Source organism: Eulemur rufifrons, chromosome 4 (assembly GCF_041146395.1).
Source record: "Eulemur rufifrons isolate Redbay chromosome 4, OSU_ERuf_1, whole genome shotgun sequence".
Lineage (NCBI taxonomy): Eukaryota > Metazoa > Chordata > Mammalia > Primates > Lemuridae > Eulemur > Eulemur rufifrons.
In genome coordinates, this window is record NC_090986.1 from 39,646,171 (window position 1) to 39,666,242 (window position 20,072).

General features: G+C 36.4%; 1 protein-coding gene across 7 annotated transcripts in view; it reads right to left on the minus strand.

The window, feature by feature from the left end:
- Positions 1–309: 309 nt before the first annotated feature.
- Positions 310–20,072, minus strand: part of SLAIN1 (SLAIN motif family member 1) — a 52,368-nt gene continuing 32,605 nt past the window's right edge. Inside the window, exons 1-7 of one of the 7 annotated variants that reach the window (XM_069467129.1) lie at positions 18,723–18,949; positions 17,001–17,150; positions 15,724–15,873; positions 13,347–13,688; positions 7,544–7,699; positions 3,071–3,353; positions 310–1,396 (exon numbers count right to left, since the gene is read on the minus strand). In XM_069467129.1, coding sequence (XP_069323230.1) covers positions 1,321–1,396; positions 3,071–3,353; positions 7,544–7,699; positions 13,347–13,688; positions 15,724–15,784 — 918 coding nt within the window. In that variant the 5' untranslated portion in view covers positions 15,785–15,873; positions 17,001–17,150; positions 18,723–18,949 and the 3' untranslated portion in view covers positions 310–1,320. Of the gene's footprint in view, positions 1,397–3,070; positions 3,354–7,543; positions 7,700–13,346; positions 13,689–15,723; positions 15,874–17,000; positions 17,151–18,722; positions 18,950–20,072 lie in introns of those variants that run through there. The other 6 variants (XM_069467126.1, XM_069467130.1, XM_069467131.1 and 3 more) reach the window with 6 other exon arrangements.

Here is a 20,072-nt window from a genome sequence, read left to right on the forward strand (position 1 = left end):
GTAAAATATTGAAATCTCCACTGACAGTGTTTACGCATAAATGTGTTTCTGAGCAACAGGCTGCTTAAGTTCTAGTGGCCTTTCTAAATGAGACCTACACCTCATTATAAAACTAAAACCTCATATTTCTTACGAGAAGTATGTGAGAAAAGAAAACCAATTTTTACAACGTGAGTATTCTAAATCTACCTGCTTGAGGTACAAATGCCATGTACAAGAATATAGCAACAGTACCTATTTTCACAATTGCAGTGAAATATATATATGCATTCATGCTGTTTGTGCTGCACATTCATGCATGACCTGATATTGCTGAAATAGAGTCTTTATTTCTGAACATTCCAAAACAGCAGTGTACACAGTAACAAATATTAAGTCATATGCCATAAGAAAGCATTCATTAGTGCAAATGGATTTTGTAAAAGGTCTATCAAAAAGATTTATTTGCTTTAAAATGCATTCATTTCCAGAAGCATTGTTAATAAAACATTACAGTTTCATTCTTTGTAATAAAGTATTGAAAATCAATTGTGGTACAGTAGCAAACATTGCAGGTATTAAGTGCAATGAGCTTGTGATGCCGTTATAAATATGAAACCCATGTATGACAATAAATTAACAATGAAAAAGACAAGACCATTTAACTCTGCTGTCTGGCTATCTCCTTGCAATGCTTCAGATCATGTTGTGCTCATTCAACACAAAGTTATGTCTCTCAAATTGTATGATGTATTTTTGCTGATATATCCCTAGAGCTAAAAAAATAGTACCTTACCACAAAAATATTTTTATGGCACAAAATTTAAGTTGTTCCATAGTGGTTCACATAGGTGTAAAAAGAAATAGGCACAAAAAATAAAATTCCTGTAAACTATAAAAAAGTAAATTTCAAAGCATACATTATAGAACCTAGTTGTAAATATGCAATGTATTAAAATACAGAACATGTAATGGACAGATGTTTAGAACACGTAAGTAAATTGAACAAGTTACTTTAAAAAACTCATATGGCAAAGCATTATTGATACATCTCAATTCTCTCAAAAAGTATTCAGGTACAGAGCAGTTCTACAAAAACTTCCTAGATCTAAGCGTCACAATACTGCAATCATGGATTTGAGAATGTTGCAGTATCTCAGGCAAATATTTAAGTGCAATAATTAGTCTCTGGTGACTGGTCCGTTGAAAAACAATGCAGTAAATATATTAAAATGCAAAAGGGAAAGAATATCCCAACATCCGCTGTTACCCAGCCAGCTAGGTAACACAACCCTCATGTTTCACTTCTTTCCCATTCTTCAAGGGGCATATAAAACTGCATCAGTAGCAACCATCTCTCCAATTTCCATCCCTCAGAGTGCTGAGTGAAGACAGAGGCTTTGGAGGCTGGAGGAAACTATAAAGGGATGAAAAAAAGAAAGACTGTTAGTAATCTCATGAGTTGCATCACTTACTTTGATCTACTCTCCCATCAACGCTCCTCCACTCCAGTAATGACAAGCTATCGGCACTATCCAAAGCATAGTTCAGGTTCACACCTGTGGGCCTTCACAGCATGCTCACCTGCTGAGGCTCACAGCACAGTGCCATGAGTGTTGTATGTGCACAAGCAAATTTGCAACATAAATAAAAATGACCAATATCCTTAGTGTATTAAAAATATTTTAAAATCGGAAAGAAACTCCTCAATAGGAAAATGACCTAAAAACAAAAATGGTCATTGAATACAAACAGGAAATAAACATGAAGAAATTTTCAACCTTACTAATAATTGAAAATTTGCCTGTCGTATTGGCAAAGTATTTAAAAAGAATGGTAATACCCAGTGTTCGCTTTAGTTTTGGGAAACAGACCCTCTCCTATATTCCAGCAGTGACCACCTTTTCAGGAGTTTAGTTTGGAGACATACATCCAGGGATAAATGGATGGTCTGCAATAACATATATGCATCAAATAATGTGATTCTATTCAGCATGAACATGACAACATAGCTTTGCATTTACTAAGCAGAATAAGCCAGAATTTACTGAACAAACGTAGCAAAATAGTTTCTATCTGGGCAGGAGGATTACGGGTCAGCATTTATTTACTTTTTCATTTTTCAAGAGTTTTAAAAAAATTTTTTTTTAATTTGTTTTTGATCTGAACATCTATTACTATTTTTAATCAGCAAACAAAAAGCAAAACTATTTACATATACATAAATCCATAAAGAAAACAATTACCTGTTCCCACATCCCTTTCAAACTTATACTATGGTTCCCCCTCTCTCTTCCTTCATATCCTAATTTCTTACAAGAGTTTTATTTATTCTCTCCCTTTTCTCATCTTCCAATCTCTCTGCAACCCAACATCATAGATTTTACTTTATCCAGTTCAAGAAGGGTACACCATGACCACAGGCTGATCTGAGATGTCCTCTGCAAGTGATCTGGAATTCTGAAGGTAAGAAAAAACTCCACCTGGATCATAACGAACTTACAAACATAAGCAGATACAGCCCCAGCTGAGTGTCCCTAAGATCCTTTTCAAACCATGAGTTTGGAGGAAGGGTGTGCATGTGCACATGTGTCTAACACCTTTTTCCACATTTTGATAAAAAGTGACTGATTCAACAAATATTTGAGATCCTACCCTGTGATAAGACGTAGTTCTTGGCACGGGGAATATACAGCAGTGAACCAAAGAATCAAATACTCCCCGCCCTCATGGGGCTTACACTCGAGATAGAGCTGACATCTGAGCAAAGGCCCGAAGGAGGCAGGGAACAGGCAAATAATTTGGGAGCAGAAAACTAGAAACGCTCTGAGATGGAGCTTACCTGGCAAAAGCAAACAGTGTGTCAGGAGTGAAGTGATGAGGGAGTAAGGGAAGAAGATGAGATCAGAGAAAAGGGGACCTGACCATACAGGGACATCCATCACTTTACAGAAGGGGGAGGACACAAGCCAGGCCATAAAGGGTAGTGACCTATTAAGGCTACACTGTGGCAAGGGAAAAGTCAGGATGGTTCTGGGAGCAGTTTCTAGTTCCCAGCTGCAAATGAAGTTATGCAAACAAAGATTCTTACCTTCTAACAGGTTGTGCAATTTTGCTTCGAGGCAGATTACTCCCATTTATTGCCAGAGAAGGTCTCGGAAGTGCACTGCGACCCATTATCCCAGAAGCTGCAGCTTTGTTTGGTGTGGGGATTCCTGTGTTGGAATATAACTGTAAGCCGTTGGATAAAGCCATATTACTGCTGCCTTGAACGGTTGGACTCACATAGGCTGTGGCTTTAAGAGGCTGTCGGACAGACACTGGGAAATGTCCCACGCTGTGGACTCTGTGTTGCAGCTGTCCTGGTGATGGAACTAGAAGAGAATATGACATTCATGTGAGGAAACATCTGCAATGCAACTTAGGGAATGCATGTTACATTCAAAGAGCTTATATTGTCTAAGAGCACAATATGCACAGGAAGCAGTAAGGGAAATACAGGTTCCAGACGGCATTTCATAGTGGAAAATTCTAATCCTTGACAAGAGTCTCCTAGTCTGTCAATGAGCAACATTTTGGGGTGCCTAAGCACGGCCTCCCTTCCTTTCAGCAAATTTGATACTTTCTGCGTTCTTGTAAGACAAATCCTTTCTTGCTTGCTTGGAAGACATTAGGATTGCTTGCTGGTTGCTCCGGGGATAGTTTCATGAAAATAAAACAAGAGGACACTTGAATAGTTGTAATTATAGAAAGGAAGACAGAAGTGTTATCTGCAGGTACAGTTTATTACAGGTATGTTCCTTAAATAACATTCATTATGGCATTTACCTATCTCATTGGCTTGCTAGGAAGATTAAATAATCTACATGAAGCCTTAGAATGATACTTGGCACTTAGTAACCTCTCAACAAGTATTAGCTATTATTGCCTTTATAATAGCAGCAAAATTAAGAAGTTCATTTAAAAACTTCATCAATATACTAGCCCAACACTGTTTATCATTTCACATTAAAAAATAATAAACTGGCTGGGCACAGTGGCTCACGCCTGTAATCCCAGCACCTTGGGAGGCCAAGGTGGGAGGTTCACTTGAGGCCAAGAGTTTGAAATAAAACTGGGCAACATAGTGAGACACCCAACTCTACAAAAAAAATTCTTTTTAAAAAAACGAAAACAAAAAACTTTTAGGCAGAAATCTTTAAATTTTATCATCTATTTCTCAAAGGGAAAAGAAAATCTAATTTAACAGAAACTTATACACACAATTCTGCCTATGTATTAACTACTCTAGCCTTTGCTACCTACTACTTGCAATTCAATTAACCATGAACACACCCTGTTTTCTAAAACAGTTGCATTTACTTAATCATAAAATATAAAATATATTTTTGAAATAAAAATAGGGAAAAAAGACAAAAAAAATATATCTGAGGTTTTATTAATTTAACATCTCTTGAAAGTATTTCCTTAAATTAGTTTTGTTCAAGCACACAAGGTAAAATCTATACATTGAAATGCCTATAGTACTATAGTAGTCAGTGTACAGTAGTCAAAAAATTTTATGAAAAATAAAGTGTATACAAGATTTTGCCATAGATGTGTTCCCATTTAGCTTTGTGACACAGTAAATTCTCTTGGTTGACAAATCATGTCTCCAAGCTTTTTTCCTACCAATTCTACAATTCCTTAATTTATTAGTTTTTAACCATGCAAATTTTAATATATTAGTTCATCAACTACAATAAATCTACTGCACTAACGCAAGTTAATAACGGAAAATTAGAGAGGTTTGGAGGGTGAGCAGTTAAATGGGAACTCTCTGTACTTCCCATTCAATTATTCTGTAAACCTAAAACTGCTTTAAAAAAAAATTACTAATTTAAAAACCCTCAATATATGCATTTGGCTCAATTTCTTTTGAAGCATAATATACATAAAGTACGTAAGTCTTGAGTCTACAGCTCAATGAATTTTCAAAGTGAACACACTCATGTAACTACTCCCTGTACCAAGACATAAATATCACACTAGCACCTTACAAGACTCTGTCACGCCCTATTCTAATTAGACATTATTCTAGGGTCTGTAATAGATATAAAAATTAGTAGGATAAAGTAAAAATAACTATTAAAATTATTGATATTTCATAATTTTGACTTGAAAATACCACATATACATAGGTCAACCTAAAATCTACCCTCAAAGAACTCAAAACCTAGGAGAATTGAGAGTAGCACTCATAAATGGATAGATTATTAATCTTTACATGGCAATAAATGTCACAACAGAGTAAAATGTACCATGAGAATACAGAGACAACCACGTCCCTCCCTTTATACCTTGCCACCTTTCCAACTTTCTCTGTCCTACCTTGTTCTTTCCAGAAAGTAAAATGGTCCAGAATAGGAACCTTCATGATATAAATTCAGAATATATAAAGAACAGCAGCTTAGAATGCTCAGAAATGAAAGTAAACGAAAGCAGAATCCCAAAATTTTAAAACAAAACATTATGACTGACCTTCTATAACACATTGACACTCTCAATATTATGCCTGACTTACAAGTGATTTTATTTTCATTTCTTTTACATTTATTAATTCTAATTCTCCTGCAATGAATTTCCCCTCCTCTCCATTCATTTATTTATTCAATTAAGTATAGACCCATGGATATTTATTTTATTCTGTCATTTATAATCCATCCCTATAATTATTTATTGAGTGACTTGACTGTCCCACATTTGGCCTTTGGGCACTTCAGTCAAAGCTGAACATTCTTTGTAGTGTGCAGTCTATTTTATTTTGGCTATTAACACACTGAGGTTCAGTTAACAAAAATTCCTAATCACTACCACATCTGCTATTGTCCAAACCATATTTCTCCTATCCCATACTTACACATTGATTTTTATAACTCAAATATAGAATTCCTCTCAGTTAAATTTCCTCATGATATACTTGGTCCATTGTTCTAACCTCCTGATATAATATCAGATAGTAGTCCTCTCTGTTTCACACCATTAGCAAATTTCACAGGTTGCCTCTGTGTCTTCACACAAGGCATTAATTCAAATATTTAACAGGTCAAGCCTTCAGAGAGAGCCATATGGCATTCATTCATTCATTCATTCAAGCATTCACTGAAAGTTCATTATGTTCAGGCAACATGCCAGATGCTGGAAACAGAAAATAAGCTATGGTCCAAGCCTACAATAACCATATAACCTAGAAAGGAAGATAAATTATATTATCAGCAGAACATGATACATTAAGTAACAGAGGTAAGCACCAAAAATCTAATGCATTCTAGCCTTGCTGTGGGGGTGTCTGGGAGAGTGTTAGGGTCATCAGTGAAGCAATGAAGACTTTCAAAGGGCGTGGCATTTGTCCTGTATTATAAAGGTCATAGGAATAAACTGGACGAAGAAGGGGATAGAAAAATGCCAGGCAGAGAAGAGTCGGAATATCACAGTGGTTAAAAGACTGGGTTTGCATCTCTGCTCTCCCACCTGCATGGCCTCGGGCAAACCGTTACTTAACCTATCTACAACTGTCTCCTCGTCCACAAAATGGGAATGACAATAGAAACTACCTCACAGAGTTGCTGGTAGGGCTAAATAAGATAATGAATATAAACTAATTAGCACAGTCCCTTGCACAGAGTCAAGGCTGTCATTTGGTTGTTAGGAACTAAGACACAAAGAAATGAAAAACCATCGCATGTTGGGGAAATACCACTTGAAACTCAAAACTGGGTTTAAGGAAGAAGGGCTACAAACCATTTTGGATGCAGATGTAGACATCTGGTTGTTGACTCTTGGCCAATACAGGCTGAAAACACTTCGGGTCTCCCAAGTTTGGACACATATATGTGTACTGTCACTATGACCTTGTGCCTTTCTCCCAGGGGTCAGTGTAAGACTTCAGCCCAACAACCCATATTGACAGCATGAGTAGGAATGAGGGAAAAGTCTGGAATAACCACATCCCTGCACAAAGTGAAGACACACAGCACTGGGTCTAACACTCACTGCAATGCTCACTGCGAGATGAAATGTATAAAAAGTGAGCAAGATTGTGGGGTAAGCTGAAATGCAGTAGATAAAAGCTATATTGGCCACACTAAAACATAACTTCATTTGGGGAAAAAAAAATGCCATGGATTGGTGAAAGATAAGACCAAAGGAACAGACAGAATTAAGCATGCTTCTACAGAGCAAAGGTATCAGGCAGACCGCTAGAAAGAGGAGGATCTGCAAAGAAAAAAGGTTTCTCTGTGATGACTGGATAAAGTAATCACCACTTAGTACTTCTACTGCTATCCTTGAATATAAAGGACTACATATAATTTACTATTATTAACTGATAACACAAGTACTGGTGAAAATAATACTCAATTGTAATGGTGAAATACAAAAGAAAAGATTACAAAACAAGGAGAAAAGCTTCCTTTAGTGTGCTTGCAAGTAAAAAAAAAAGAGGAAATAAAACAGTAATATTTTCTTAATGGGTGTTACAACTAATTAAAAATTACAAAAAAAAATGAAAACTTTTTATACTTACTACAAGATTGTATTCTTGAAATTCCATTTCCAGCTCCATGCAAGCTTGAGTCGAAACTCTGACTGTTCCGCACGGTGACTGGAGAACTAACGTTGCTACTAACGGTGGTTGTACTTGGCATCCGGGCGAGATTGGGCATACTTCTTCGGAGCTTATCTGGAAGAGAAAGGAATTTTACTAAGTTAAAAATAAAAAATGTTTTGCCAATTAAAACACTAGCTTTCAAAAGTAAATGATAAATCAAAATTATCACGTGCTTATTATCAAACTATCAGAGAACTAACCTGCTGTACAGGAAAACACACTCTCTAACCAGAAGGTTCCACCAAAACTGTGTTAAAAGAAAATAAGTATTCTATAAAAAGAGATAGGGATCAGCTAATCAATGATCTTTGTTCCTATGCAATAAGTAGATAAAACTATATCAAATAAGTATAAAATAATCTTAAGCCATTTAATTTACAAAAAAAACCACTACAAATTAAGTTATATGTTTATTTTTAAAAACGAGTCAAAACCAACCCTTACTGAATCTTTTGCTAACCTATCAAAATGAAACAAATTAACAAAATTCCAACTTGAGATGTCTTAACATATCTATTCATCATATCAACATGACCACATTAACTTCTGGAAAGTCTTACCTTTCATGAGTATGCCAGCAAATGTTTGGAGACTCGGAGAAGACCAAGAAAATGCTTCAATTTTTTTCTCCTTGCTAAGCACATCTTCTGCCACCAAGTGGCAGCAGAGAGTCATACACAGATCTCAACGTTGCTGAGATTTTTAAATCTGCCACAAATGACAACTCTACAAGACTGTTTCTTAATACACCCCCCACCCACACACACACAAAAACTAAAGTACATATGTCAGGTCACTCAAGCTGAGAAAACAAAGGATATATTTAAATACCAAGCCAAAGCCCATTCAAGTACAAAACTGCATTCATTTCTTTCTCCCCTTCACACGCTGTTCTCCTACATTACTTAGATCCTCAAACTGTAGCCGGGTCCAGCAAGTCCCCTAATCCTGAAGTCTGGGAGTCTCCTAAGATTCACCTTCCCCTTTCACCCTAGGCTCCAAGTCTTGTTAATTCTGCCTCATGAATATTTAGTGCATCTTCCACTACCACCTAGTTCAGCCCCCCTTATTTATCACCTACCTTTTCACAAAATTCTCTTAGTTGGTCTCTATGCACTCTGTCTTGTTCCTCCGATCCATTTCCCATACAGCCAGTCCCACTCTTCCCAGAGCATAAGCACACATGTAGTCACCCCCTTGCTGAAACCTTTCCAACTCCAATTCCTCTCTTGCTTATCATGGGAAAGCCAAGCGCCTGGGCACGGCCCAGATAAAGACATCAAGGCACAGGCACTATGTGCTTCTCCAGCCTTACCTCCTGCTATACCCGCCCTGGCCTCTCCAACCACAGGGGAGTCTTCTACCACCTGCCAGCCTGCACCCTCTGCCTGGACACCCTTCCCCACCTTGTGGAAGGAACGAATGAACAAGGGAACAAATATTTATTGTGTATATACTAAATGCCAGGCACTCAGATGGTGGGGATACTTATTTATTAGATAAATACAGTTCCCATTCTCATTGAGTTTAGCATATGGACCAGTGTTTCTCAGTGTTTTATTTTCCCTGTTATTGAGCCTAAGGAGAAAATCTAAAATAAATTTAAATGGAATTTAAAATTTAATTTCTCCCAGATCAAAGAAATTAAATATTAAAGAACAACACTATGAAGGGCAGGGGTAAACTTTGGAAAATCACAGTCCATTATAATAGCTAAGATTTTTTCATTGCCCCCAAAATCTGCAAGATATTTTTATCTTTATTTATATATACCCCAACACAGTAAAATGCACACAGCAGAACATTCAAGCTTGTTGTGGTCATTTTCTTTCAAGCTAAATCAGAAAACAAATGATATATTTGAACACTAACCCAAAATGCATTCAAAGGCAAAATCAAACTCATCTCTTCTCCCCCCTCACACCCTGCTCCTTCTACATAACTTACACCCATTAATTGTAGCCCTGTCTAGTAATTTTTGCCTCCTTGGGGTGGTCTAGGAAGAAGAAAATTAAATATAATAAGTATACTTACATAATAAGAAAGCATAAGAAATTGTAGAGAACATTAGGATAGAAAAACGGAAAAGAGTATTTTACCCCCCTGAATAACTCTTACTAATACTGTAAGAATTAGAACAATTATTACTTCCTTAGAGAAGCTTTTCTACCCATCTCCTGCTTCAGGTATCCACCACTCACACACTTCCTTACTTTCTGTGCATATTTCTAGAGTAATAATGCTCAAATACTGCCACTGACTGTTAGATTTCTTAACTATTTTCCTCATTATCACCTTCAGGCCCATTTTTAACAATAGTATGTCTTGTACTCCCAAATTCCTATTAAAGTTCCTAGCCCCACCCACAGACACTTAATACATTCAGCAAATACCGTGTGTTAGCAGAGAGTCTGTAGACGTGAGAAATTAAAAAGAGAAGGGACAAAGTCTTGGAGCCTACATCTAGATTTTTTGAACATCACAAAAACGGGTGTGAAAATGTGAGCCTTTTACCAGTATGAGACCAAATTATTTTCACTATGTATTTTTTAAGTAGCTGAGAGGTAAAGGGAAATAATTATATGCTACTATTTAGAAAATTGAGCTTCTATGTTTCTTTTTTAAACTTCTATTTACCATAACAGTTTTCATATATTGAAACGTTGAAAAATAGTATCATAAGCACATGTACATTTTCCACCTAGATATACTGGTTTTCATTTTGCCATATTTGATTCATCTCCATATATACATTTGTTTGTTTTTACTAAATAATATAGCTGCAGACATCTTGACACTTCAACCGTAAATGCACACGGACCTCCTAAGCATGAGAAAGTTCTACAGAATCACAATATCATCATCATATATAAACAAATTAACAGTAACATCATAATCCATACACAAAATTTTCCAAATATCTCAAGGATATCTTTCCCCCTAAACCACAATCCAATCAAGGTTCGTGCACTACACTTGGTTGTTATGTTTCTAATCGCTGTTGATCTAGATCCATCACTCTTTAAAACCAATCTTTACTCATATTTAAACACCAAGTCAGTTTTTCAAGCTTTAATCTTGAAATACGTTCTTAAAAACAAAGTCTTCCAAGTGTAAATATTTAGGACACTATTTCTCTGGGAGCTAAGCTGTGATCTCCAACTTGTGTCAGACCATCTGGAAATGAGGCACACTTTCCTGTCGAACAATTTGGAATGTCTTAATAACCACATATACTTTAAAGTTTAAGGAACCAAAACTAATGTGCTATTACTGTCTTCACAAGAAATCAGCAATTCAATCTTCAAGGACTTAGATGCAGCAGGAAACTGGAGGATAGACCAAGGAAAGAATTCAAATGAGTTTGTTCATATAGAGACAGCAAGACTCACCACTCCATGGAACAAAAGATGCAGGAAGCTTTAGGAGTAAAGGAGATACTCAGTCACCCACCCAACAGTGAGACCTATTAATAGCCTTGCAGTCAATACAGGGGCCAGGGGAGGTCCTCATGCTAACAATGACTACATCATGTCACAGATAACCCCTGTACCCTAAGAAAGTTGGTAAAGATTCTGCAAGATTTAGTCATTTTTGATCTCTAACAAGTTATTCCAAATATGCTTTTAATTCTATGACTCCCAGAAAATATTCCAAGAACTTTCATGAGCCATCTCTTTGAATTTAGGCTATATAGAAGCTATGGAAGCAGTAAATGTAAATAAACATTTCTAGTTTACTTTCAATTATTTTAAAATAGACTCGATTATTTAATAATTATTTTCTCCTATCTATATTATTTTGATAATTTAGAAAAACATTTGATAGATTACATTCAAAGTTACCGTTCTTATTTCACAATTTTGCCCAAATAGTATAGGCTCAGACATCGGAGCCATAAGTTCACGAAAGTTTAGAAAGAGGGTTGGGAGAGACAACCTTTATTCAGCACATCCACTCCAAGCCCCTGGCAATGTAACATTCAGTACTGCATTTACTCCTTATAAGGTTGAATATGTACTAGACGATTTGATGTGGAATTATACCTAAGTTTACTAAGATAGTATGTTGTCCACATTTTATAGTTAGGGAAACCAAAGCTTAGAGACTTAAGAAACCCCTCAAGGAAGTGGGCAGACAGCACTGGCACTCAAGGTCTACCGCACTTCAGAGCCTGTGCTCTCAACCATTAATTAGTCAGATGTGGTATCCAGAAAATTGCCTTCGTATTCCATTTTTCTCTGTGTTGTGGAAACCAGACCTTTTAGGAAAAATAAAACTACCGCAAAGGAACCTAAACCGTGGTATATCTCCACTTTCCTATGAGGAATATCAAAGCACAGGTTTCAGGGAAACCTAACCCTTTTCAAAATGGTGTTTGATGAAAGTGAATATCACTTTTCTAAGGTGCGACAAACAGTGCAGTGGAGGAAACTGATCCCATGGACAATGCTAATCAAGATGCAGAGCTAGCATCTGCTTGACAACTTGACCATGAACACCAGGGTAAAAAACCTTTAGAGAAACAACTCTAGCTGCCCCGTCTCTCAATTTTAATGTGACGCTATGACTTCCAGTAAGCACACGGGATATACTGTCTTTCTGATACTATGAGCTTTAATATATTAGTCACTGTGACATTTTATCTGCCACTCTTTTAAACTTGAAATCTCGAGATGGTAAAAGATTATGAACATAAAAGTTAAATATTTTCAAATGATCTCTTAATTAGCATGAATGACGCAAGTACAGAGGAAGAAAAGGTAAAAACTAAAAACACGGTATCAGTTGATCACTAACACAATTGGTATCCGGCCTACTGATATTTTTAAATACCATTTGATCACTTCTGGGCCCAGCTTTAGAGAAATGGTGCTATATAATAATTAAAAGCCATAACTGTATAACTATGAATTATTTTTAAGAAGTTTGTTTCTTCATCATACACCAAATTTGTAGTGTAGGTCTGGCCAATCCTTAGTACAAAAACACATCAGGATATTACATGATTGCTTTCCCCATGGTTCTTGGAAGTCAAGGAGTCTAACTCCTGGGAGTGAGGGAGAAAGATAAATGAAGAAGAGGAAGATAGAAAAAAATATTACAGAGAATGACACACACTCCAACCCACCACGTTGACATTAACACACATCAACTTCCCATTACCATGCCAAATATCAGCCCCCATATTCCTACTGCTACATAGATCTTAATTCTAGCCATCAGGAAATCAAAGGGAAAGACACATCTCAAACTTCCCTCAATCTGGATGCGCAAGAGCAGTGTCCTCCCCACGCGTCATCGTCCATGCTTACCATCACTATGCTACGAACAGGCGGTCAAGGACCGAAGGCTGCACAAAGCTGAGACCAATGCAACTCACAGCCTTGGACTCCAGGGGCTCAACCATGAACTCCTTAACTTGCACAACCCTGCTATGCTCTGGCTGTACCAGCAACAACATAAAGATGTTCCACACTGTTAACTCTTTCTGAGCCATCTACCTCATGGTGGTTTTCTTAAAGCTATAAATCTGGGACCTGTCATCAGAAGCCAGTCAATTATAGATATAAACTTAAACCAAACGGATAAGGTCTTGAAGAGGAACCTAACAAATCTGGAAAACATCTACCAATTATTTATGTTGACCTTCAAACCATTTCTTGACCACATATGAAAGAACAAAGCACATCAAATACCAAAGAGACACACGACCTACCTCCACTGGTCCTATTTGGCTGCTGATCTGGAGTTTGGGCTTGAGGAGAATAATACTGTTGCTGCTGGTAATTATTTGAAGGAAAATACTGGGAACTGGGGCTCCTCCTACACTCCCGAATGCTGGAGAAAGTCTGTGAGTGGGGAATTCCTCTTTGGAAAGGTAAACATCTTGGAAGACGAGGCTGAGGTGGTGGCAAATGATCAAATTCTTCTTCATCCTCCAGACTGTATTGGTCATATTCTTGATCACTACTTGTCCCTTTTTTTCCTGAACTCAAGGACACACTGGAACTATGTCTTGACACAGATGCTGAAGTGGAAGCATAATCTTGCCTGAGACCTGTAAAATAACAACAAAACAGTATTCTTATGAGGTATTTCAATCTAGCTAACATTAAATTATAATTAATCAAATATTGCACAAAAATGTGTGCCAAACTATTCAAAGAGACTCATTATCTTGTTCTTAGTTTATTAAATCCCAAGAAAACAAACACATTTACCTACTAAACAGATATCTAATGCTAGACAATTCTGTTTTGCAAAAAGATTGCCCCAATTCCAGCAAAGTTTAAATATACCTGCTGTAGCTCATCAATCAGTATCTATCAATTTCCCTAAATGATCCCTTTGCAAATCAGGAAGTATTTAGAAAGAGAGGAATTTGCTATGAGTTAGAACAATTAAAATCATCCAGTGTCTGCCCCAGTAAGAAGACAGTCTGCTCCCATTCACAAATTTCAAAGTCAAAGGGAAAGTTTAAAACCCAAGGTACAAATATTATCTAACAAGGTCATCTCTCTTTTGTTCTTTTTCGTTACTAATATTATCTCTTTCAAAGCACATTGACACTTCAATAGTTTTAGGTCATCCAAAATGGCAACCATCTAAAAATAGGCAAACTGCAAGTTTCTTGCCATTTAACTCATTGCCAATACCACAGTTTTTTTTAAAGTAGTCTATTTATGACTACTTAACTTCTGAAACTGACATCCAATCTTTTAGCTATATATTTTTAGAAAATTTAAATTTGTTGTTACTAAAAAATAATATAAAATAATCACTCTTCCCCTCAAAATGTATCTTATTAAATCCTGTATAGGTGTTACCATGTTTCTCATAGTAGCCTTGACTAATTCTGAAAGCAGGAAGTTGTTATGCTTAAACAATACTTGGTTGTTTCTACTTGTATTGACCTGAAAAGATAACTCCAAAACAAACTTAGCCCAGTTCTGTGATCTGCAACTTACAGTGCCTCTGATACCATTAATGTCCTTGAAGTAGCTCACTCCAGGATTATTTGTTGTAACTTTATTGCATAACCCCTGATAAACTGTCCCATTTCCACTTATCTACTCTCATACAATTATTTACCCTGAGAAGCATATCAATGAATTTTAATTGCATTTTTATAACTCCTGACTTACACACAGTGCTAAGAAATAATATGGTACACTTTGCCCAGTTTCCCCCAACAGTGATATTTTGCAAAATCATAGAATACTATGACAACCAGGGTATTAGCAGTAATATAATCCACTCATCTTATTCAGATTACCCTGTTTTAGAGTGTGTGTGTGTGCGTGTGTATGTGTACTAAGTTCTATGCAATTTTAGTATCTACAGGTTTCACATATCCACTATTACAGTCAAAACACTGAACAGTTCCAACACCACAAAAATGCTCTTTTATAACTATATCCATGTCTCCCCTGACACTCCATGCCTATTCTTAAACCCCAACCACCACTAATCTGTCCTCAATTTCTAAAATTTTGTCATCTTAAAGTATTATATAAATAGAATTATATAGCATGCACTCTCTTGCAATCACCTTTTCACTCAGCATGATTTCACATGCAAGATACTGTGTGTATTGGTAGTCTGTTCCTTTGTTATAGCTGAGTACTCTGTGGTATGGATGTTTCACAGGAGCTGGTTTCACCATTCACCTACTAAAGGACATCTAAGCTAATTCCACCTTTTGGCTGTTACAGATAAATCTGCTAAGAACATTCATGTACAGGTGTCTGCGTGAACACAAATTTCCACTGTTCTGGGACAAATGCTCAAGGGTACAGTCTGCTGGGCCAATTGGAAGTTGCATGTTTGGTTTTTTAGGAAACTGCCAGCCCATTTCCACAATGGCAATACCAGCAATGTCTACGTATCAATGTATTTTGATCAGAGTATACCCCCTAACACCTCATGAGAGTGTGAGACTCTCATATAACTGCTCCATCTACAAAGTAAACCAATACGAGAGAAAGAATCTAATTGTTTGCCCATTACCTGCAGAGAAAGGCCTGAACCTCCCCACTTCCCTTATATTCCAAGAGGAAGCCTCACTTCTCTAGTTTAAAAAGAAGACATACTTTCTTCTTGCAGACGAGCCATGATCTGAACATCAGTGAGGTCCTGTAACTTATATCCCATGGAGATAGAATCATCCTCCAATTCTGACGTACTCAGCTCACTGTCGATAGATGACTGGGGACTGAGAGGGGAGCCCCTGGAAGTGTAACCTAAAACACAAAGGAAATGTGTGTTATTAGTCTGAAGAACTGACATCTATATAATGTGTTACAATTCATATATAAGCTAGCAATTTTTTTCCTCTCTTCATGTCACAAAAAATGACCAACACATCACCATTTGATGATCAGACGATACGCACATCTTCATGTGTTCATAATTCCTATACATAAAACCAACTGTTTGCTGTTTTTTCAAATTCAGTTTTCACAATTAAAAAAATGACTTGTACTGTACACTACAAAATTTGTTAAGGAGGCAGATTTCATGTTAGGTGTTTTTGATCACAATAAAAAAATTCCCTACTGCTAAAATCTGCACTGCATTAGTATCTATCTAAAGGCACATTACAGGGACACATATTCAGGTATACTATTAGTAAGAAGACATACTTGTCTCTGGCAGTAACTGATTACATATTTTAAAATTGAAATTTAATCTGGTCCATTCTTTAAAGGGTGCAAGCAATAGTACTATAACTGGATAAGAATGCCACACACAAAAGGGATACATACATGCACAGAAACATATGCAAAACCTTCATAATTAGACCACTGAGTAGTCACAGGAGAGTTACAGCTGCCCATGAAAGTAAAAAAGCAATGGCTTGAGATAAATGAATTGAAGAAGAAATAGAAGAAAGTTGTAGGAATGGAATCACACCAGTGCTGATACAAATAAGGAAATGGTGAGACCCTCATCTCACAAAAAGCCACCATGACTATTTTTTCTACGTAGCCCTAGCTTAATAAAAAAGCTGCCAGAAAAATTAAAATTTAAAAAACAAAATATTAAAGCTTACAATCTTGAATTATAATAAAAACTACCTACTTTGTATTGGACATTTAATTTTAAAAGCACATCAGATACTTAGAAATACATAATTGCATACATATGCTTTTGCTAAAGAGGGAAGACTAAACACAATGGAGAACAGTCAGTCGATGGTGTTAGAGTACAAATTAGTGCTAGGCTTTCTTGTACCCAAAGTAAGCGTACAGCACAAACTCTCCATTATCCGATTTCCCTTAAGCTTGTCAATGAAAGATGGATATTTAAGCTGTGTTTAGTGACTGAATAACAAAGCAAGCAGCTAGTCAAGAAGTTGAAACATTACCTGTTTTTTCAGGTGTTAGTATTGCTTTATTTGAGGTTTTAGAGAAGCTGGGAGTATTAATGCCATTGCTATAAGGGCTGAGTCTTGCAACAGGACTATAAGGAAAAGCCAGTGAGGCAGTTGAAGAGAAGAGACTCCGCCATCGGCTAGCTGTCATAGAAGCAGAAAATAGCAGCAGTTAGCTATACAGAAGCAGATGTTGATTTGTCAGAAGGAGAAAGGGAAGAGATTAAAAAAAAAAAAAAAGACAAAGCCATTTTTCATAAGAATATCTTAACTGACTTCCATTTATCTAAAGAACAAAATATGTAAAAATAAGCAATTTATGAATTAAGGACCTATTTATACACCTATTTATACATACATCTTACTTTAAAGCCAATGTGCCTATGTAAAAATGAAAATGTATTTTGAGTTTCTACATTAGAAATATTTTCTATTTCTAAGAATTTATTGTCTTGTAATAATATAAAAAAAGATTAGTGTCAAAAGATAAACTCAAACTTGTAATCTTTAGAAATCATGAGAAATGTTTTTAATATTAACTATTCACAATTCTGTTTTGTGATCAATTTTCAATGCATTTAATATCCGAAAATGTTGATCAAAAAATCTTTTATGGAAACTTGTTCTTGGATTATGGGAGAAACTTAAAATGCCTATTGTGTTTCCAAATGGCCTTGGGTCCAAAACAAGGTTTATGGGAAAGTGGCCTACAAAGTAACAGAAGGGTTTCTACACTGAAACTTAATGATGACTATTTTGGATGGCAGGTGTAGAGACCACTGGCAATCGCTTGAATTTTTTCTTTTCTAAAAAAATTTTCTAAATTTTCTGCATTGAACATACATATTATTTATATAACTCTTAGAGGCAGGAATACATATTATTACTTTAATGCAATTTTGATATTAGATTAAAATAAGGGAAAAAAGGAATTGTGCCTGCCATGAGCAGATGATCTAATTCTTACATTACCTCCTCACCTGTCCTAATTTTATTATACTTCTTCCCTCCAAAATTACCACCCCCTGTCATCTCTATATTCTTGGGGTCAAAAAAGACCCCAAATTACAAAAACTTCAGTCACACAAACCTCATTTACTCTCCCTTCATGAGATACAAATCATTGTGTCAGTCAAAATCCACTTTTCTGAAAAGCTATCATTTAGATATGTATGAAACAGAGGGAATATATAACAAATATAAATTAGGTCAAACTTCACTTTAAGCGATAACCTAGTTTATATTTGCTGGGAATTTGACAAAACTTGAAAAAACATGTATAAAAAAGGATTGCTTTAACATGCATTCCCCGGATAACTTTTAATGAGCAATGCTAATGAGCAGTCAAATAGCTAAAGAGTGCTTAAAATTGGACAGTGGGATGGAGAGGAAGAAACCATGGGATGTGGATATTCAAGAAAATAATCAGTTCCAAAACTGAGATTTTTAAGATCCTTGCAAAATACCATCAAGATTACTTAAAAGAGCAAAATGTTTCATTTTACTTCAGCAAGAATTCTTAAGTACCATCACATTCCAACAATTAACATGAAAAATATCTTTTCTTTATGTAGAAATGAAACAACTGGGCAAGGAAACTGCATTCACAGTGATATACTCTGCATTTGCATTCAGAATCCACAGGTTTTATGAAGGGATGCTGCCAGGAAGCCGTTGACACCAGACACACAGTCACTTATCCAAGCTGTAATTTACCATGGTTAAGCAGCTCTTTCCAATCTGAGCCAGAGCACAGATAGACACCCCTAGTTCCTTCACTTCTACACAGGTAAACCTGACCCACAAATACACTACAAAATAAACTACAAAATGCAATACACTAAGCACTAGGTCGCTGTTCTCACATCTTCAATCTCTATTATTCAAAGTTGCTCATTAAAAATTCTATATTAAAAAAAGGTCAATAGTTCTTTGTGACTGCTAACTTGCTTCACAGATGATGTTATTTTATACCAGTTTGATCACTTGCCAGGCAAATTACAGTAACTTCGTGTTCTCACCCACAGATGCAGGCGACAACACATTACAAGTAAACAGCATTCATTACTCTGCACAATAACTGCTGTGACCCAGCCTTCCCACACAATGGCACAGTTATTGTGGCTATGACAGCAAGATCCCAACTAAGAACACAATTAGCGTCTATTGCAAGAAAGAATGCTCAACACTGTTCTTTGGCATTGAAGCTTTTAAGAAGAGCGAGGAGAATTACTGCAGAGGCAAGCTAACAAAACAATAATGTTCCATTAATGCCCAAGGTGGTGGTGGAGGAGGAGAGTGGAAAAGGAGTGGAAGCTAGCGCATCCTAGTTATTCCTGACCGTGCAGCTGAAGAACTATGAGAGGAAGCATTTTTATAAAGAAAAAGTTTTATAAAACAAATGAAAGGGTTTTTTAAAGGACTATTCTGTCTTCTTCAATTATTTCAACAGATTCTTTTCATATAAAGACGTTAAATTATTTGAGAGGCTCAGGGATGGCCAAAATGACCCTAAGAAAGGAGTAAGACAAGTTTGCCAAGGGAGAAAATGAGTGATAAACTTCTGAATAATAAATTCCCCTATATTCCTACTCCAAAGTTCTATCTATGAGAAAAAGGGCTTCTCAGACTTGGAGATGCAATGGATTATGTATTTTTTTCATTTCATTCCAGCCCCTAGAATAGCCTCAAACATGACAATGCATTGATTAAATCATCTTATTTGGCATGGTTTTCTTTCCCAAACATCTTAAGCTAAACTGCCTCCCAGATCACCTCTTTGTTGATCTGCAGTTCTGCTGCAATTTCCTTATTAAAGCATTCACCCCACCCCAAAATATTGCAACCTGTTCCTCAATAAACTTCCAGCTGCCAATACTGCCCTCAGCAAGCCTGTTCTGAACAGCCCTGCCAAAGCAGTGCCAGTCATGTTATTTTAAGTGTTACTCTCATCCCCGAAAGTACCACAGAGGCTTTTATCAAATACAAGATTTTAAAGATACTTCACACCATCTCACTTTTGCCCTTACAGACTGCCCCGTTATCCCATGCTCACCTCTAGAGTGT